General features: G+C 42.8%; 1 protein-coding gene across 1 annotated transcript in view; it reads right to left on the bottom strand.

Annotated features, from left to right (window-relative positions):
• The window catches only part of LOC130019802 (myosin-IIIb), a 410,050-nt gene that overhangs the window by 39,947 nt on the left and 348,185 nt on the right, over window positions 1-21,918 (bottom strand). The window contains exons 25-26 of the mRNA XM_056110474.1: window positions 16,701-16,778; window positions 13,207-13,412 (exon numbers count right to left, since the gene is read on the bottom strand). Coding sequence (XP_055966449.1) covers window positions 13,207-13,412; window positions 16,701-16,778 — 284 coding nt within the window. The remainder of the gene's footprint in view (window positions 1-13,206; window positions 13,413-16,700; window positions 16,779-21,918) is intronic.

Genomic DNA, 21,918 nt, shown 5'->3' with positions numbered 1-21,918 from the left:
AAAATGCCTGTCTTCGAAAACTCTTGAGCTTATTCACCAACGTGGTTTGGCGCATGCCTCAGGCAAACGCAAGCAAATGTCCGAGCTTGCAAAGCAGTGCAGAGATGCGATCAAGGAAGACCTCAAAGAGAGAAGAGCAGAAGTGCTGGTAGATGCGGCAGAAGCCGGGAAAAGTATTCCTAACGCCCACCTATCCTTTGCCAACTACAAAACCAAGATGACTGCCCTCCGACGTCCTGATGGATCCATCACATCCTCCAGAACAGCATTGGAGAAGATTATCCATGACTTCTACTCAAATCTCTTCGATAGCCATGTCCACTTGCCGACATACCAAATTCCACAGCATGGATATGTCGTTCCCAACGTTCTCCCTTCCGAAATCCGACACGCCATTTCATCAGTAAAGAAACGAACAGCACCCGGCCCAGACTAGGTCAGACCTGAACACCTGAAGAACCTGCCGTCAGTACTCATCAATACACTGGCTCAGCTCTTCTCTTGCTACCTGTCTGAATGCAATAATATGAAAGTCACCAAAAATTCAAAACTTTTTCTCCAGACAACACCCAAGCAACAGATTCTTATTTACATAGAAAGTACCAAGGAGGGGCATTTGGAAAGCTCCCCTAAAACTAACTTTACAGAGGCAAGTAGCATGCATTTCCCCCTGGCAGGGAGGGGGTCACCCACATCTCAACTTGGAGGCACATGCCCTTCCTGGGGTGGCTCAGACTCATCCTGAGATGTGCACTCTCAGCTCTCCTTCTCCCTGGACAAGCCTGTGGTGTCTCTCTGAACACACCTCTCTCTCCCCTCATATTTCCTAAATAAAGATATTACTTCACTGCTCATCTCCTTCCTGAAACTCTTTCTGTGGATAGATGATGGACCTGGAAACAGGGGTTGAGTCAGGAGTGGTTTTCGCTTTCCTGTAAAGAGCAATTCCTTGCTACAAATTGAGACCACAGCTCCAGGAGAGCTCGGTGGTGGGGATGAGCTCCTGCACCCGGCAGATCCAGTGGATCAGATGTCTACAGATCAGATCAGATGTCCATCAGATCAGATCTGATGGCAGCTAGCAAGGTTGATGGATGCCAGCATCTGTACCAGGCCTTTGTTTATGGCTGACTCTACAAGAAAACAATAGTGAGTTCTCTCTCTCTCTCTCTCTCTCTCTCTCTCTCTCTCTCTCTCTCTCTCTCTCTCTCTCTTTCTCTCTCTCTCCCCCCTCCCTCCTATTACTCATCTACTTTTCACCTAAGTGACCTGCCCTGCACCATTAGGCAAGAGAGTCAGGAGTCAGCTGACCTACAACATTTTACAAACCACTGAGGAGATCTACTTTTTTAGGGGAACTCCTCCTCCTGCTTATGACATTAGGTATTCAGGCTCCTCAAACATCACTGAGTATTAGAAATAGTTTGATTGCGGTAGCTTCTTTGTACAAACAAAAAACTATTTGCCAGTGGTTTTTGATTTAGATTATTTTCTGTCTAGGGAACACCTGACTATAGAGGGAGAGATTATTCTTTTGCCTTTTTATGGAGTGGAGGTAGGGCTTTTATTTTTTCATTTTTCTTTGGGACTACACTCAGCAGTGCTCAGTGCTAGAAGTCACCCCTGGCAGTGCTCAGAGAACTATCTTCAGTGCCATAGATTAAGCCAGGGTCAGTTGTCTGAAAGGCAAGCACACTGTCCACTGTATTATGGATCCAGCCCTAAGGAGACATATTTCATTATCACAGTTTGGTGGTGGGGAGGCCCCCTGGCATCTTAGTAGGAAGACACCAGTATTGCTACTGCACATCTTACCCACAGCATGGGTTAGACTTCCACATCAAAGAATTAGTCTGTCTGAAATGTCAATAATTGAGAAACTTTGTTGTAACACCACTGAAAGTATTTGTTCTACAGAGTCAAGTGCGTTTCTGACTGATTCATTCAGCAAACACTGAACACACACTGCAGCCCAGACACCATACCACTGGAGATGAAGGCATACAAGATAAGAGTCCACTCCACCCCCCAACCTCCCTCCCCCCCACCCCAGGATTTTCACTTCTGTCTCAAGAGGGACAGGCATCCACATGAGACAGGAGTGAAAACATGCTCTACTACAGAGATACTGGCATCAAACTGTGGCAGCATGAGGGATGGGCAACTATCAGCTTGGGGGAGTCCAGGCAGGTTTCAGGTTTGAGTGAAAAGATGTTTGTGCTTGAGATGGAAGGATGGAGAGAAGAGCAGGGCAAATTTTTCACCAGAGAAGAAGAGACCCAAAGACCCATCACACACACAAGGCCACAAGGGCCAAATCAGACTAGCATCTTAAACTGGGGGTCAAATCACTGAATGGGGTACATCATGAAAAATCTTTTAAAATATTTTAAAATAAATATTTTGGGCTGGGGGAAAAAGTTTAGGGCTTAAGGCACTTTCCTGCATGGAGGTGACCCTGCATGGGGAACAGACCGTCAGCACTCCCAGGTATGTCCCCAAAATCAAAAGAGAAAAATCCAAGAATGGGGGGGAAAAGAAATCCCTAAGATTTTCTTCATGATCTTTTAAAAATCAGTAAATATTTAGATTTATTTGTTTACTTATTTTACTTAATCAGTGTACCTGTATTCTGGTTCTGATAAAAGTTTCTCAAGCAAAAGGGGCTCACAAATGAAAAAAGTTGAAGGAACTGGGCTCTAAGGTATGTGCAGGGAAGTGGGGTGATGGAGGGAAGAGCTGCTTGGTGCCAGCTATCAGAAACATCACCAGACACCAAAGATTTATGCCTTTGTGTTTATGCCACAGACAATGAGGACCGGGCACAGATTTTATTTGTGCTCTTATGGGCCAAACTCAGCAGTGCCCAGGGATTTCTCCAGATCCATGCTTTGGGGACTGTGCGGTATTAGGGATCAGGACCTTGCACAGGCAGAGAATTTTATTCATGAATATGTTACAACTCTCTCTCTCTCTCTCTCTCTCTCTCTCTCTCTCTCTCTCTCTCTCCCCCCCACCCCTCCATGCCCAGAGGGTCAGAGCCAGAACACACAGAACACACAGGTCTGATGATTCAGACTGCTCTACTTGCAGTGACCTGGTACTGCTGTGCACTGTCGGGAGGCTCCATGGTGCTGAGAATGGAATCTGAGGCTAGACCCTCTCCTTAGTGGTCTAACCTCCCTTCCCCTCTTCTTTCTTTTTATTTTTACACCTCCTAAGCAGTGCTCAGGGTACCCAGGGGTCGGGGGTTACTCCCAGTGATACTCAGCCTGACTGGGGAATGTGAAGGCTCAGTACTCTGGGGAAGAGATGGGGTGCTGCTGGGCCCAATGATGCTGGGGGCCACTTGGGCCAGCCTGGCGGTGCTAGCGGGGAGATCATGTGCCCTAGAAACCCAGAGAGGGGCCTTGTGCCCCCCAGCAGGCACTCCAGTGCTTTGAACTATCTCTAAGTCCTGAAAATTAATTTTAAGAGAAAGTTGAATGTGAAGTGGAAAGATGAGATGCAATAAAGGTAAAGGTAAAGGCCCTCCCGTTGATCATCGATTTGCTCGAGCGGGCCCAGTAACGTCTCCATTGGAGACTTTGTTGTTACTGTGTTTGGCATATCGAATACTCTCGGTAGCTTGCCAGGCTCTCCGAGAGGGGAGGAGGAATGGAACTCGGGTCGGCCATGTTGGCTGTGTGCAAGGCAAACGCCCTACCGCTGTGCTATCGCTCCAGCCCGAGATGCAATGAATATTATATTTTTATAATTTGCTTTTTATTACTTTATTCAGTCATATTGGGGGGCACACCTGGTGGTGCTCAGGGGCTACTCCTGACTATGGTCAGGGCCATATCTGGTGGTGCCGTGGGGACCATGAGTAGTGCTGGATTCAAACCATTTTTGTGGACACAGATGCATGCAAAGGAGTTTCTTTAATCTCTGTACTATCTCTTTAGCTTGCTATTCATTTTATTTTCACCAGGTTAAACCTTCAAAGAACAACTTTAACCTCCAAGAACAACTAGGTTAAGATGAAAAATGGAATACAGATACTTTTTGCTCCCTCCTCAAACCCAAATGATAGAAAAGAATTTTTTTTTTAAGGTACAAAGTCAATTGAGTTTTTTCTATGACCCAGTAATTCCACTTCTTGGCATCTACCCCAAAAGCCCAAAACATTAATTAAAAAAGAGCATTTGCACTCTTCCATTGTTTATGTAGTACTATTTACAATAACCAAAAATCTGGAAATAGCCCTAGTGCCCAAACCAAGATGAATGGATAAAGAAATTGAGATATATATGCACAACAAAATACTATGCAACTAAAAGAAAAGGTGAAATCATGCAGTTTGCTCCTACGTGGATAGAACTAAAGATATCATGCTGATTGAAGTCTGTCAGAGACAGGTAAAGAATGTTCTCTCATATTTAGGATTAAAAAAGAAAATACTGTGAGCAAATAACAAACTGCCAATGCAACAGACCCTGAGAGTTTGCCTATAGAACTGAGTTTATTAAAGGGGAGATGGGTGGGAGAGACCTGGAAACAGTGGTGCAGGCTATGTCGCCACTCTAGTGGAATTCTGCATGCCTTGAAAATCTACTATTAATATATTATAAATCACAGAGGAGGAAGAGGAGGAGGAGGAGGAGGAGGAAGAGGAGGAGGAGGAGGAGGAGAAGGAGGAGGAGAAGGAGGAGGAAGAGGAGGAAATATTCTGATGTGTGACTGAAATCTTTCAGAAACCCACTATGATTCTACGATAGCTTGATTCAAGCACCCCCTCAATCAAGCTCGTAGCTTGATTCAAGTACCCCGCTTAAACAACAAACTCAAACCAATTCTGTTTAAGTTTAACTCTAGGAAACTGTTACAGTAGTCATTACAAAATTAATACTGTTATTGCCAACAAAAATTCTATTTTTTTCTTAGAAAATTATAAATGAAAGAGTAACATTCTTTGAGGATAGTGTTACCAGACACTATCAGGGTCCAGCTTAACCTTTCTGTCTGGTTACACTTGCTTCCAAGGTACAGAAAGGTCATGGATGCCTGTGCTTTTAGCCTGTCCATCTTCTCCTTCCTTCCTTTCACTGAGCCTCTCTGCTACAAGTTGGGATGACCCCTACCCTGACACTTGCCTCCAGACCCGCCTGATCATTCCTGAGCAGAGTTACTGGACACAAGGGCTGGTACCCAGGCTGGGACCGCCTGGGTAGAACTCTAAGGAACTGACTTGTTTCTGCAGGAGCTGCCATGGAACAATTTTGTCTGTGAGGAAAAATTGCTGGTTGAAAAGAAATTCGAAAGTGGGAAAATCAATACTAATTAAACTAAGATTGCTGATGTACTAGATCTAGACATATTTCTAAATGTCTGAATTCTTTTTTTGGTGGGGAGGTTGGGGAAAGGGGCAAGGGACAGTTGATGGGCCCACACCCAACTGTTCAGGGCTTACTACCGGCTCCGCATTCAGAGATCACTGCTCAAAGTGCTGGGCTGATTGTATGTGGTACCTGGGATTGAAATGGGGTCAACTGTGTGCAAGGCAAACACCTTACTCACTGTGCTATCTCTCCTGTCCCTGAGTTATATAAGCCAACATCTCATGCTCTTTTAACTTCTGCTTCAACTCATTTCTTAGTCCCTTGCTATAGGAAGTGTTCTGACTAATTCACTAAGCAGATATTTTACAGGATATTGCCTTAGGTATATTCTCAGCTGTGTTAGAAATTCTAGGAGATATTTTCCCCCTGGAATGTGAGCTGAGAGAGAAGAGTTTGAAAGGCAGATAAGAGACAGAGAGTAAGAATCTTTCTTGTCCTACTAAGTCGGTATCTGTTTTGGATTCCTAGAAAAATCAAAATGAAGACAAGTTTATTTAAATGTCACCTTTCTGATGCATTAAATTCTAACAATAGCATTTTCAAGCAGGGTTCAAAGCTTTTTATCAACTTATTTATCATTTCTGACATTTCTTCGTAAAGAACTATTTATGATTGACCTAAATTTTACTGTGTTAACAGTCTAAGTTCTACTTTGCAACACAAATTAGACGTAATTGCAACAAGATCAGTTCATTTAAACCTTAATGTACTTCAAAAGAGAAAGACCAGAATCAGTCAAAAAGTGATAAACAGGGGCTGGAGCAATAGTATAGCAGGTAGGGCATTTGCCTTGCACGTGGTCGACCCGGGTTCGATTCCCAGTATCCCATATGGTCCACCGAGCATCTCCAAGAGTAATTCCTGAATGCAAAGCCAGGAGTAACCCCTGTGCAAGCCAGGTGTGACCCAAAAAGCCAAAAAAAAAAAGGTGATGAAGATATGCTGAGAAGAGGAGAATGAGTTCCATTCAATTAAATGCATGTTTGTTAAACACTGCATTTGTGTCTGGTGTTGAGCTGGATGTAGATTCTGATGTTGGTGGAAAATTAGCCACACCTCCCAGGCAATAAATGGCAGGTAAGAAGAGATAGGCATGTAGTTTTCACTACAGTGTGCAGAGTGCCATCAGTTAAGCTCACAAGAGTTTGGGCACTTCAAAGAGGACGTCATAGATAAGGTAATGACTGTGGGGCTGGAGAGATAGTGCAGTGGGTCAGGTGCTTACCTTGGACATAGCTTGCCCAGGTTTAGCCTCTGACACCCCACATGGTCTCCGACCTCCTCTAGAAGTGATCCCTGAGCACAGAGCCAGGAGTAAACTCTGATTGCCACAGAGTGTGGTCAAACAATTATTATACCCCACTTTCTAGAGACTGTAACTTAATTTAATTGGGAAAAAAAACTTCACACTATACACTCTTGGGCCAATTGAGGGATACAAATTTGTCCCTGAGATTTATGGGCACCACCTGTGCTCGTTCTGTAACTGTGTGCTGATTCTAACTCCTTGCTAGCCCTTGGACTTTGCCAGCAGCACCTGGACTGACTCTCTGATAAAAAGTGTGCTCTGACCCTGAGCAGTGTAAGACATCATTTTCTCCCTATTTGATCATATGTCTGTAACCATATCTTGTTCCCCTTGGATATACGCAATGCTTTGTGTAAATACAGATTGCAATTAATCTAGCAGGCTTTAATTGATGCTCTGCTTACTGTACACTGGAATGTAGTTTTAGCTTATAAATATAATCACAGTTGTGAGTTTGGGTCAAGGGTTCAGGGGCCTGGCCTGCTGTACACTGTAGAGGGAGGATGAATAAAACTGCTTGTCCACCTCTCCTATCTGGCTTCAGTGACTCACTGGATGCAATACACTGACAAAAGACAATGACAAAAGACTCTGAGGAGTAGTAACATACCAAATTGGAGGGGATGTAACGCAAGAGCCAATGAATGTCGACTCACAAAAACATAAACACAAAAGGTTTTACTTGCAACAATAGCTTAGTAAAACCTTAGACAAAAACTTAATGTCCCCATGGTGAGATACAACTATTTTCAAGAATATTTTTCTATGGAAATAGTAAAGTAAAGTAAAGGCCCTCCCGTTGATCATCGATTTGCTCGAGCGGGCCCAGTAACATCTCCATTGGAGACTTTGTTGTTACTGTGTCTGGCATATCGAATACTCTCGGTAGCTTGCCGGGCTCTCCGAGAGGGGCGGAGAAATCGAACTCGGGTCGGCCATGTTGGCTGCGTGCAAGGCAAACGCCCTACCTGCTGTGCTAATAATTTTTGCTTATTTTATTAGTCATGTAATGGTAACAAGCAAAGTAAGTTAAATTATTGTGGACCTGCACCGGGGGGCAGGCTTGAGGGGTAGTTGGGTAAATGGAGACAGTGGTAGAGAGAAGGCGACAATAGTGGAGGGATTGGTGTTGCAATATTGAATGCCTGTAACAAATCATCATGGACAACTTTTTAAATCACAGTGTTTAAGTATAGTGAGAAAAATTTTTTAAAAATAAAAATAAACAAAAATCTTGAGGAAGGAGGAGGTGTTAGCTTGGTCAGTCAGCAGATAGAAGACTTGGAGAAAGGAATTTATGGAATAAAGCATGAGCAAAGGCATCAATGCATGGAACTGCATTGGGTATTTATGGAGCTCCAGATTGTTCAGTTTTTGTTGGGGTGTGAGCCGAGAGGAGGGCAACCAATAGAGAAATACTGGAAAGATGGGATGTACCACATCAAAGAGACCATGTATCAGGTGTCAGAGTCAAAACTCCCCCAGTAGCTCTCTGGATTTCAATAAAGGATTTTAGCCAATGAAGCAACATGCTTAGGAATTTTAGGTAAATTATATTCTGGTGACTTTTGGAAAGCATAATAGGTGGGGAGTTCATTTAGGAAGCTAGGTCAAGAGGATAGACAAAGAAGTTTCAGAATAGATATAGGTCAAAGAACTGAAAATTCAGAAATAAATCCTGACCTACTGATAGTGTGAAAGGTCACACCAGTGTCTTACGCATGTGTGAGTGGAGGTGGGCAGGGGCTGGATGGGTGTCTTCCCCAGGAATGTTCAGGGAACACCAGGAAGGACCCTACCAGGAACTGTTTGGGAAGGTCAACTAATTTTTGTTTTTAGATACCCAACTTTTTAACCAGATGCCAACAATTCAACTGGGGGGAAAAACTGTTTGAAAACAAATTGTGCAGGAAAGCAGGTATCTAGCTAGCTATCTCATCTATACACAAAAATTAACTCAAAGTAACCCACAGCTCGAACTGAAAGAGCTGGAACTACAAAAAAATCTTAAAAGAGAACAGGAATAAATCTTCATAACCTTGGATTAAGCTATCACTTCTTAGATATGATGCCAAAAACACAAGCAATAAAAGAAAAAAGTGGTCAAATGAATATGGAAGTTTCAAACTTTTGAGTTTTAAAGAATAAGAAACTGTAAAGAGGGCTGGAGAATTAGTATCAGAGTTAAAGCACCTGTTTTGCATATGGTTGACCTCAATTTTCTCCCTGGCACCACTTAGGTCCCCTAACCATTGCCAGGTACCCTCAATCACCTCCGGGGTGGCCTAGGGAACCCTGGAACCACAGGGCCCAAACAGTACTGGGTTCTGAGTCCTTGGGACCTTTCATGAACTATCATCTCAGCTGGCTGAGAATCATAGGCTTCACTACTTAAAAGACAAATCCCAACAACAAATAAAGGAAATAAAGGAACAGCAATAAAAAGGAAGGAAGGAAGGAAGGAAGGAAGGAAGGAAGGAAGGAAGGAAGGAAGATAAATAGTGATGACAATCCACTAAATGGGAGGAAATATTTGTAAATCATACATCAGATAAACAGTTAATATCTAAAATATTAGATATAGCACAGCGGTAGGGCATTTGCCTTGCACGCAGCCAACATGGCCGACCCGAGTTCGATTCCTCCGCCCCTCTCGGAGAGCCCGGCAAGCTACCGAGAGTATTCGATATGCCAGACACAGTAACAACAAGGTCTCCAACGGAGACGTTACTGGGCCCGCTCGAGCAAATCGATGATCAACAGGAGGGCCTTTACCTTTTATCTAAAATATATAAAAACCAATACTCAAACAAAAATTTAAATAAATATTTTTCTAAGTTGATATAACAAATGACCAACAACATAAGGAAAGATGCTCAGGTTAACAGATAGTGGTGATGTTTGCCCAGCTCTGTGATTACACTAAAAAGCATTGAGCTGTACTTTAAAAGAATGATTTTACCATGTGTATATGATATCTCCATTCATTTGTGAGTCTTTATTATTAAGAAGACTGGGTAGAAATACTGGAGATTAGTGAGGCCTTAGGAGAAAAGATGAAAGATTTCCAGGAGAACCTGCTAATGGAGAGCAGGTACCATTATCAGGTAAAAGGCAGCAGAGACTGGAGGGAGTGAAAAGTCAGAGATGTCTCCTAGACTTCCAGAGGAGAAGAAGAATAGAGGGGGAAAGGAGATATGATGTGAAGAAATGGACATTTCTGATGAAAAAGAAGAAAGAGGAAAGTTTCATTTCATTCACTAGACTTTGTCAAACAACAGGTATGAATTAGGTCCCAGCTGGCAGAGCATTCAGCAGAGGTGAATGGAAGACTTGAGGTTAAGTTAAAAGCCACCACACAACTCCTGAAACGCCTCTGTATATTCCTTACTTTTAGTCATGCAAATAGGAGAGCATCCTTTAGAGTAACATTTGGTTAATTGCTAAACACAGTCAGCAAGAGACTAGAACTCAGATCTCCTTTCTAAATTGCTCTGCGTACTATGACTGTTAAATAAAATGTTGGACCCTGAGCTGAATATCCTGTCTTTGATACATTTGCAAGGACACATCCAATAATGTTGTCCCAAAGTATTTGCCCCAGTGTGGTCTTCCTGGACCTGTTGCAGAGCCCATTGACCACATGGAAGAGGAATGTTGGCATAATCAAGGATGCTCCTCAACAGAGTGCCCAGCAGGAGTTTTCAGCCCCCTTCCCAGCAATGCCAGGTGGTTTTTTTGTATTTAACTGAGAATAAATAAATACTTCCAACACACCTGGACTCAGGGGTGTGGTGTTGGGTACAACCCTTTCCTGGAAGATTTCATGAATGGAAGCTTCTGCTGGGTCATTTTGCCAGGAAACTCAAGGATGACAGAGGCAAGGGAACACTTTGGGTTTGGCCATGTCAGCAGATTTAAGTGACTAAAGCTGCTTAGGAAATTTTTCCTTAAGTTGAAAACACCAATGCAGGACATGGCAAGTCCTCGCCACCAGGAAATACAAAAAAGGTGAAGAGAAGCATTAAACAAGGCTTTATCTTTTATTTACCTCCACTGATAACCTTTGAATGACTCTTGACTTAGCCTTTGTTTTGTCTGCATATTTCCTGCTAAGAGTTTACAAAACAGCCCTCCTGGACAGGAAGAGGCAAATCTATTTGTTTAATAACATCAAGGGGGAAACTGCTAACTCATCCATTTTGTTGTTAAGTTGTTCAAAAGGATCAAAATACCAATTAACTTGCTGCCTCAGAAATCTTTGATACCTCAGATTTACTGACATTTTGAAACTCTTGTTCATACTTGCCTAATGGCTTTCCTATTATGAACAAAGAGACATCTCTGTTTAGTGTTTGACCTGTTTTCTTAAATATTTTTATATATTCAACACATTTTGCGTACTCCAATGGTTTAAATACTTGACTAGTCACATTCATGTGCTAAAATAATCTTTTTTGTCTTGTTCCAACTCCAAATTTAAGAGGATAGAAAAATTTGTAATATTCTTTTTCAAAAGCTCTCCTCCCTCCCTCCCTCCCTTCCTCCCTCCCTCCCTCCTTCCTTCCTTCCTTCCTTCCTTCCTTCCTTCCTTCCTTCCTTCCTCCTTCCTTCTTCTGCTCTCTGCTCTTTCTTTCTCCCTCCCTCTCTTCTTTCTTCCTTTCTTGGCTTCAAAAGCTCTTGTTGCAAAGAACTTGATGTCTCATTTCTTCTCTTTGGAAATGATTGGCATTTGGAGAACTGAATGAAGCTAGAATATAAGGATCCATTCCTCCCAGAGAAAAATTTAAAGAAATAACCTCAGAAGTAAAAAAGATCAGAAAAGTGGCTGCTAGGGGTGCTGGAGTGACAGCACAGTAAATAGGGTGTTTCACTTGCACGCAGCTGACCCGGGTTCAATTCCCAGCATCACATATGGTCCCCCCCGAGCACTGCCAGGAATAATTCCCGAGCGCATGAGCCAGGAGTAACCCTTGTGCAATGCTGGGTGTGACCAAAAAAAAAAAAGTGGATACTGGGGGTTTTATAATGAATTTTTATATTATTTTTTAATATTGAATTAAAATTTTCTATCAGAGAGCAGTACTTCTCAAAGGAAGTTGTTATTGCTGTTCCTTTATTTTCACAGAAAGTATTGTACAGATTTTACCCATAATCCTAGGCTAATACAAGGCCTGCTATTGGCAGATGTGTAAAAAGATGCCATGTTTCAGTCTTAGCTAAAGGTTTTGTAGTTTTAGGAAGCAATACAGCAATGGACTCCAGTGAACTTTATTTGAATGCAATGGCCAGAGGAAATTAAAAGTGCAGAGAATGAAGCCTACAGCCTGGGCTTGATTTTGGCTCTACTGTTTGCTAGCATGGACCAGAACAATAGCATAGCAGGTAGGGCATTTGCCTTGCAAGCGGCTGACCCAGGTTCAATTCCTCCACCCCTCTTGGAGAGCCTGTCAAGCTACTGAGAGATTCCCCCTGCATGGCAAAGCCTGGCAAGCTCCCCATGACGTATTTAATATGCCAAAAACAGTAACAACAAGTCTCACAATGGAGATGTTACTGGTTCCTGCTCGATAAAATCGATGAACAACAGGAGCACAGTGACAGTTTGCTAGCATGGGACCTTGGGAAAGCCACTTAATTTCTGTGCCTTAATTTTCTCTTCTGTAAAATAGGCATAATAACAGAGTTCAGCTTAAAGCTTATATTACAAACCAAGTAAGATCACACATTTAGGACATATTAGGAGTTTCATGTTAGCTACCATTTTATCACACCAGATCCTGGGCAAGGAGTCCATGCCTTGGTGCACTGAAATTTTACAGAAATTTTACATAATCTTGACCCACTTTTGAAGGGATGATTTTATTATACTGATTAATATTAGAAGCTTCTGAAATCTTAGGACATGTTATAAAAATACCAGTGGAGATTTATATTTTGTTTGTGAGACACACTCAGTGGTACTCAAGGTTTATTCCTGGCTCTGAGCTCAGGGATTACTCCTAACAGTGCTCAGAAGACCATAGGCCTAGAGATAGAGCAAAGACCAGCTTCTTACAAAGCAAGTGCCTTAACCCCTCTATTATCTCTCCAGTCCCAGAGATTTAAAAAAAAATTATTGGAACCTCCTCAGTAATGGCTAGGTCCTGGGGAACAGTTCCAGATAGCACATAGCAGAGATGTGGGGCTGCTCGGCCCCACAATCATAACAGGGAGTATGGGGGGCTGAGGCTGGGGGATTTAGAGCCAGGACTTAAACTTAGGACTCACATACAAGGCCCCTTTGAGCTATCTGCCCTGTTCTAGGTTTTACTATTTCAAACATGATCAGGGGAGAGTTTAATCTCTCTTCCATATCACCACACTTTGATTGTTGCCCAATAAAGATACACTTAAACAAAGTCAATGGTAGCTGGTAAGTAGTAAATCACAAGTTTGGAGGAGCAATTCTCAAGAGATGGGATGGCCTCAGGTGGCTATATAGAACACAGTGTATTCTCCAAGATGCCTTCTCACCTTTTCACAAACTCTTCAAAGAGGATGCGATGGGAATAGCCCTGCTGGCGGATGCTGACTGTCTCCAAGATCCCCGTGGAGCGGAGTTGGGCTATCACTCTCTCCCGGGAGAACTTCAGAGCCTCTCGATCATCATTGGGTTTGATGCAGCGCACAAAGTGGGGCTGTCCCACCACCATTTTGGAGAGCAGGTCCATGAGCGAATACTACCGTAGGGAAAGACACACACAAAATTCTCAGTTGGCAAGCAGCACAGAATCCATCTTGTTTTCCACATACACACTTCTAGAACTGTTCTTCCCCCAGGACTTGGTCACAAGAAGGAGTACTTTCTTTTACTGTGTGTTTAATGTTAAACCAGGAGTCAGTCAGAGATGAATGAGAGAGAACTATCCCTCATCCTGCCAACATCGGGAGAGAAACCTCTGAAGGCTGTCACATAGGCTACTATGTTACAGGTAGTTAGTTATTTCATTGTGCCTAGCAGAAGTAGGCCACCATCAGCAAACACGAACACCAGAGTGTACTCTTGCTCACTTGTTACTTGCTCACTTCCCTGCTCCCTTATAAATCTCAATCCCCAGCCTGAGAGTAAGATTTTCTTTGATTTTTTTTCTTTTTGGGTCACACCTGATGATGCTCAGGGGTTACTCCTGGCTCTGCACTCAGGAATTACTCCTGGCAGTGCTCGGGGGACCATATGGGATGCTGGGAATCAAACCCGGGTTGGCCATGTGTAAGGCAAATTGCCCTACTCGCTGTGCTATCACTCCAGCCCCCTCTTTGATTTATTTTTTAACAATAAGTTCACCATGTTAGGTTTCTGGCACCTGAATAAACCCCCCTTTTTATTTTCTTATATCAGTTTAAAATATGTTATTCCCCTTCCCTTGTGGTTGATATTTCTGGGAGGGGACAAAGCACCCGGTCTTGGTGGCAGCATTGTGCTGGACATTAGACATTGTGCTGTAACTCCTGGGATCCAATGGCAGGACTGTTGGCCTCACACCCAGCACTCGGATGGTTGTGCCAGGGGTTAAACTCACAGTTCATGCTTGCAAAGCAAGTACATCATCCCTGAGCTCTACCCTGGCCCTTTTATCCACTCTTGTTTATCAAGAATTAGCCTTCACTGAGCAAGTAGACTTTAGCTTTTAGTAGCAAAATGAAGGAACCATAACATAATGGATGATAACAATGTAGGCTTACACAATGATTTGTTGGCTTATAGATAATAAATTTAAACCTTTCAGCGTTTAAACAAGAAACTAGCAATAAATGACAATATAAGTGTAGGTGAGTACTTGGTAGCTGCTGTAGTGATTTGTTGACTTATAGACAATGGGTTTAAACCTTTCAGCGTTTAAACAGGAAACTAGCAATAAATGATAATATAAGTGTAGATGAGTACTTGTATCTGCTGTAGACTCAAAGCATTCCTTAGGAACCCAAGAATGGCCCAAAGGCAGAACTGTCTGCCTCATAAACCTGAGGCTGCATGTCTGATGCCCAGCAGAGCCCAGATGTGCTTAACACTATCCTGGTAGCTCTGCTGGTGGGAACTCCTGCAGCCTCAACAGAATAGTGCTGTCTGGAACACAATAGCCAGGAGTGGGCATGAACCCCAACTGAGGATCCAGGAAGATAGTACAGGCTTGCCTAGCATGTGTTTGACCACAGTTTTATCCCCTATACTCTGTATAGTTCCCAAAGCACCATCCGGAGTGATCTCTAAGTACAAGAGCCAGGAGTAAGTCTTAAGCATAGTTGGGTGTGGCTCACAAAACCAAGAAAGAAAAGCCCAAACACGGAATGGCATGCAGAGGCATGATGGTGGCGGGGGGGGGGGGGGGGGGGGGGGGCGGAGAGGGGGGGGGGGGACTCATTCTATTGTATATATATGATCTAGACTAAAATGTGTTTTATAGTTCATGACCTTAGCCCTGCTCTAGTCTTCTGATGTTCAATTGGCTAGGTCAGACTTATTGGTCTTAAACCCTCTTGAACTTGCTAGTTCCCCATGTATTAATGGCTCTAGCTGCCATGTGCTATGTTCTAGTGGTAGTGCTTTGATTTTTCTCTCCCTGAAACTTCTTTTTTTATTTGACTCTTGTGCTTGTTTCCCTGGCTTTCACCAATCTTCCAACTAATTGTGTGGTTCTGCCAATCTTTTATCCACCTGCAGAGCCCCTTCCTGTGGCAGCCATATCTTAGAACTAGAACCTGCTGAGATCAGGCATTCTGTCTGGCCTATTAGCATTTTCACCATGAAAGTGCACGGACCTTAGTTTAATAGTAGCTAAGAGAATCTCTAAGGGATTTCTTAAAGATCTGAAGGATCTCTAAGGTATTTCCAATTGTAATGCTCTGTGTGTGTAATTTACCTTAAATTTACTTATAAAAATCACTGTATCACTGTCATCCTGTTGATTATCAAATTACTCGAACAGGTGCCAGTAACATCTCTATTCCTCCCAACCCTGAGATTTTAGCAGCCTCTTCTTACTCATCTTTGCCCAATGATTGTAGGCTCTTTCAAGGTCAGGGGAATGAGACCTGTTGTTGTTAGTGTATTTGGCATATCAAATATGCCACGGGAAGCTTGCCAGGTTCTGCTTGTGTGGGCGGGATACTCTTGGTAGCTTGCCGGGCTCTCCGAGAGGCATATATTTATATATTTTTCTATGATTCGTTGCCTACTGTCTGAACCCCATCAGATATGGTGTAGTAACTGTGTAAAATGGGTAAGAAGTGTCTTATTGCGGCTGCGAGGTCTGGAAAGCGGCCTGGAGTGTGGCGGTTGTTGGGTAGTGGGTCCCTTGGGGTGCAGAGGGCTCTCGCCCATCCCACAGCCTGGTGCAGAGTCCTATTTATAAATATAAGTTTTTAAAAATGAATACAAAGCTCCTGTGTACCTTACCTTTCCTAAATAATGTTTATTTAACCTAGCCCATCTAGAGAAAATGTTTTCACTTGATTAAGTCATTTTATTACATAAAATATAGAGAATTGGGGGAGCAAAGGTGATAAGTAATCAGACTCAGACAAATGGTCCTTAAAAAGGGCCTATTCAATCTAGGAAAATAATGTTGAAATTAAGAGACTTTTCTCAGGATCTAAACATGATAAGCCTCCTCTTGGAATTTTGTGGATAATTTTACTTTTCCATAAACATGCTAGAAAAGTGGCAGATTCCAGAAGCTGTGAAGCCAAGAATCGGCTTATAAAATCAGCACACCAGGTCAGGGCGAGGTGCCCACTGGCAGAGATTATGGTGTGGAGTCTTGGGATTCATCTGATCTTTCTGAGTTCTGAGAACATGATACTTCATGGTCAGTTATGTTCCAGTGGTAGTCCTTTGATTTTTCTCTCCCTATAAGTTCTTTTTTTTATTTGACTCTTGTGATTGTTCCTCTGGCTTTCACCAATCTGAAGCTTTCATGAGATGAGTTGATGTTTCCTTCCTGGGAGTGGGAATGAGGAAGCTTCCTTACCCGGAAGTAAGAAGCCATGGTCTGCCTCTTCATATTGGTGGTCTCTTCTGGGTGCCGGATCACCTCCAGTGTGTCCACCTGGCAGAGGGAAGTGGTTTGAGAATAAAAACATTTCATTTTTTGGCTCCCCACAACATGGAAGGGCTGTTCAGTAAAATATCTAAGGACCCTTGATGTTTGGGTCACAAGAGTGTGCACAATGGGGAAAAGTTAAAAAGAAAAAACAGATCTGCCCTGTTCCACTCATTTGACAAAAGCAACAGTCTGGCAAGTAACTTCTGGCTTCACTCAGACCCCATAGCAGCATTATAGCTCTGCTTCTCCATGTTCTAATGAGACCCTGGGCAGTCCTTCAATAAAGTCAACCAAATAAATCCTTTCCCACAAGGAAATGAGGCAAAGTGCAGTAGCTGGATGATGAGAAAGATATGGACTGAACTGCAGAAAACCAGTGATTTTCCTGCCATCAGACTCTGACACGTAACACCCTCTGCCCTCCCAAAGGTTCTACATGCTCAATTGGTAGGCCAGACACAAGTTATACTGTTGCCCATCTTCTGCCCTGACCACCAAAGCAAGGAATTTATGAATAAAATTAACTGTAGGAATCCAAGAATCACTGTAAGTGGCCTCCAGGTTCCTTGAGTATTGCTTGGCAGGGCCCAACCCCCTAAAAGAGCAAACCCTAGGAATTTAAAAATTAAAAGGGAGTCTCAACAAAAGGATGTAACACAAGTTTAATCTTTTGGCTCTTCAAATGAGAAGACCTCTGATATACCAGTCCTACCATGAGCACCAGAGAACTTCAATATACTTTAAAGAGTCAAAATCATAAGAGAGGAAAAGGTCCTAACCTAAGAGTGGTCTTTTCAAATTATCTTTATTAGTAATAAGTACTCTCTACTTATTATTTTTTTTTTGCTTTTTGGTTCGCACCCGGTGATGCTCAGGGGTTACTCCTGGCTTTGCACTCAGGAATCATTCCTGGCAGTGCTCGGGGGGACCATATGGGATGCTGGGAATCAAACCAGGTCGGCCGCGTGCAAGGCAAATGCCCTACCCACTGTGCTATTGCTCTAGCCCCCATACTTATTATTTTTTAAAGTCTCTGAAACTCTTATTATCAAGTAAAAATTTTATTATCAACAATTAGGTGTGTCATCAAAAATTTCTTGCTAATGGTGGGTATTTCTCAAAACAAAACAACAGTAACCTCAAAAGCAGAGGAGAAACATTGTACTAGTCTCTGGGAGAATGAGTCCTCAAGTACTGAGAAATATTGACTCACCCTTACACTAGTTGTGCGGACTTGGGTTTGCTTTTACACTTCTTAGACCCTCTCTGTTCCTCATTAGTAAAGCAGATTAGTACAAACTACTGCTCTGCACACATGCAAGAAACAAAAGAAGTTTCTGTGCATCATTACCTTGATTGATTAAGTTTTAGGTCAGTAATCAATATTGAGGATAAACACAAAGCCAGAAGGCTACTACTAGTATCCATGAAACATTACATGAAGATGATTTTTATTTCCTTGCAGAAGAAAAACAAAACCCTTTCATTGAAATCAACATCAAAATGATCAGCAGAGAAGATATTTAGGATAAAACTACTGTCTGTTTAACCCAACACACATACCAGTTCCCTCACATAACCATATAAGCCCATTTGGAACTAAGTAAGCTTACTCTCTGCCCACATGACAAATGTTCTGCCCAATTCCTTGTGAGAGATGCTAGTTAGCCTTCAAAGTATTTGTGAGTAAGCTTTACAAATTGTGGTACAGATCCCAAGCACACAGGAAATGAGCAAGCTTCTGTATACATATGGACACCACACACGCAGCTTCAGATGGTTATCCAAACATGAGTAATAAAACATCTATGGTTTCTGATGTGAACACACTGTACTAGACACAATACAGTACCTATATTACGTCACTGAATTCTCAAAATGACCCTATGAGGTAAGTCACATTATAGTTCTTATTCTATCAATTAATAAGGTAAGGCTCAAAGACTTTAGGTAAAATTCCTAGTCTTGCACCTATGAATTGGTCACATTGATATGTGAATCCAATTCTTTCTGATTCAAAAATCATATTCCTTAAAAATCATATGATTTGATGTAACATACAAAATCAGGTTGAAAGCGTGTTATTCTTAAAACTACTTACCTGGCTTGTCTACTAAATTTGTTCTAGAATTAAAACGCCAAAAAGTCAGGAGGTATGGTGCCGCCAGCAGGTCAATCTGTACCTGTGAGGCAAGTGCATCAGCAGCCTTCAGAATTCCAGATACCCCAAAATTGCTGCTGTGCCTTTGGCCAGACCCCAAAAACTTGGGGCAAAGTTTACCAAGAAAGTAAACGGCCAAAAGTTAGGTATGTGGGAAACACACCCACAAACCACCTCCGGCTTAGATATATAATTGGAGGCATGGCCTCTCTGGTTCCTGATTGAACTGCTTAATGGCCATGATCCCAGAGACTCAGAAACAAATCTCAAAACCCAGCGGCTTTTGGCAGAAACGCATCCAGTCCCTGCAGTAGGTTACCAGTGCTGGGCCAACCCAGATGGGAATAGGTTTCGTGCCTTGGCCTGTTCCCTCCGGTGGCCCAGTGGCCACCATCCTCCAGAGGCCATTGGACAGTCAGGCTTGGGCCCTCAGTGACAAAACTCATTGGGCCTTACAGGATCAGGGGACGGGCCTGTCCTCCCCACCCCAACGAGACCCCAAGTCATTGCCCACGAAAGGCCTCTCTGGCTCCTGATCAAGCTGCTTAATGGCCATGATCCCAGAGACTCAGAAACAAATCTCAAAACCCAGCAGCTTTTGGCAGAAATGTGTCCAGACCCCGCAATAGGTTACTGTCGCTGGGCCACCCCAGGGGGGAAAGGGCATTGTCCCTCCGCCTGCTCCCCCTTGGCGGCTCAGTGGCCATCATCCTCCAGAGGCCATTGGACAGTCAGGTCTGGGCCCACAGTGACGAAACTTGTTGGGCCTCACAGGATGGGGGTGGAGCCGACCCTAGTTTCCCCGTCCCAGCGAGACACCAAGTTATCACCCACGAATGGCCTCTCTGGCTCTTGATCAAGCTGCCCAATGGCCATGACCCCAGAGATTCAGGAGCAAATCTCGAAACCCAGTGGCTTTTGGCAGAAATCCCTCCAGATTTAAGTGTTAAAATTTCAAAATTTCAAAATCACGTGGCCCTACTGCAGCCACGTGACATCATATGTTATTCATAACCAGCAATAGAACACAAATTGTCTACTGTTGCCTTTTCAGCAGAACTGAGTGTTGGGGTAAAATCTCAAATAATAATGGTGGATCTGATGTAGAAATATTGAATGTGATCAAAGTAGAGAGAGAGTAATGTGGAAATCATCTGCCCCACAGGTAGGGGGAGTGTGTGAGATGGGGGTATACTGGGGTTTTTGGGGGTGGAGAATGGGCACTGGTGAAGGTATGGGTGTTTCATTGTATGACCAAGACTTAGACCTGAAAGCTTTGTAACTGCTCTCATGGTGATTCAATGAATAAAATTATAAAAAATGAAAAAAAAGTAAGGTGGAATTCATGCACAATTCAATCAGCTAATCAGTGGCTGAATAAATAGCAGTACTCCTACATAAAATAAAATTTTAAAAAAAACTCCAAAAAGTCTCTTAAACCATCTAGATTTCATGATAAATGGAATTTCTTTCTGGTCTTGGTAAATGCCCACTACTGGAATCCAGAAATCTGTAACATGCTTATGTTTAGCTTCTTGACAAGCCTATTTACCAAGAATTCGTACTTCTATCAAGCAATCCAACCATTTTGTAAGGAAAACAATCTCTACAGCATAGCTGCTCTCAAAAGCTTCCTCAGCACTAACTGGGTAACAGTTGACTCAAAGCTCTCATAGCAGAACATGCTTAATGCCAGCTTCCTGTAAGGCCACCTCTCTTACTTAATCTCAGGTTAGACAAAGAGGAAAGGAGGCAGTTTTCCTTTATGATTATTGTTACCCTTTATATTTTTGCAATATATTAGAAAGCCTTCCATTGACATCCTTTTATTTGGATGGGGGTGGCACTCCTAGCAGTGCTTGGATCTACTCCTAGTTCTTCTGAGCCAGGTAGTCACTACCTGCAGTGTTTGGGCTCACTGTATGGGGTACTATGTGATGCTGGGGATTGGACTGGGCCTCCTATATGCCAAGCATACACTCAGTCCATTGAGCTAGCTCTGCAGCCTCTCGTTTCATTTCTAATTGAAAACACATTTCTAGTTCTTTGCGTCTTAGCTACTTACGTATTTATTTTCATGAGGGCATGTACTAGAGGACATACTTGTGACACAAGCAAGGTCTCAGTGAGAGCAGGCAGTGCACAAAAGAAGAAACCCTGTGTTGGGTGTGGGAAATGGAAGAATGGGGTCTGGAAGACACAGGGTTCAAAAACTCAAACTAAGTAAAGGAGGGAAATGCAGACTGACAGAGACAGACTCTTTCATCTTTTATTATCAACATGATCTTTTAAAAATTTTTTTCTACCCCCATCCCCACCCCCAGTGATGCTAGGATTAGAAATCAAGACCTCACACCTAAAAGGCAAATGCTCTACCAATGAGCTACACCCTTTCTTGATCCTTTTAGTATCTGGTTGAATCCCTAACTCCAGAAATGCATAACTGCTCCTCATCGTTGGAGGGCTCTATATTTGTAAATTTGCATACTTGCTAAAATTTATTTGTAACCCCCAAATCAATTCTCAGAGTATTTTTCAGTCTTTCACAGATGTGCAGATTGGGGAAAATTGAGTCACTGTATGTGCAAAGGCTGAAAATGGAAGCCTGCCTTCTTGTTCCTGCTTTCAGTCTGTAAACTGGTGGATTTTTTTCAAGGTTATTTAAATATTATGTTTTCTTGCATTTTAGTGCTTTAGGAAGATGACATAACTGTTGGAAATGACCTACTAGACAGTGTTGATTTGTTAAGTGCAAGATTTGTTATGTGCCCCTTTAAGAATATACATTTGTGGGGGCTAGAGCCATAGTACATAGTAGGGCATTTGCCTTGCATATGGCTGACATGGGTTCGATTCCCAGCATCCCATATGGTCCCCTGAGCACCGTCAGGAGTAATTCCTGAGTGCAAAAGCCAGGAGTAACCCCTGTGCACTGCGGGTGTTACCCCCCTCAAAAAAGCAAAAACAAACAAACAAACAAAG

This window comes from Sorex fumeus, unplaced genomic scaffold (genome assembly GCF_029834395.1).
Source record: "Sorex fumeus unplaced genomic scaffold, SorFum_2.1 ptg000009l, whole genome shotgun sequence".
In the NCBI taxonomy this organism is placed as follows: domain Eukaryota; kingdom Metazoa; phylum Chordata; class Mammalia; order Eulipotyphla; family Soricidae; genus Sorex; species Sorex fumeus.
This window is presented reverse-complemented; position numbering and strand designations above follow the sequence as displayed.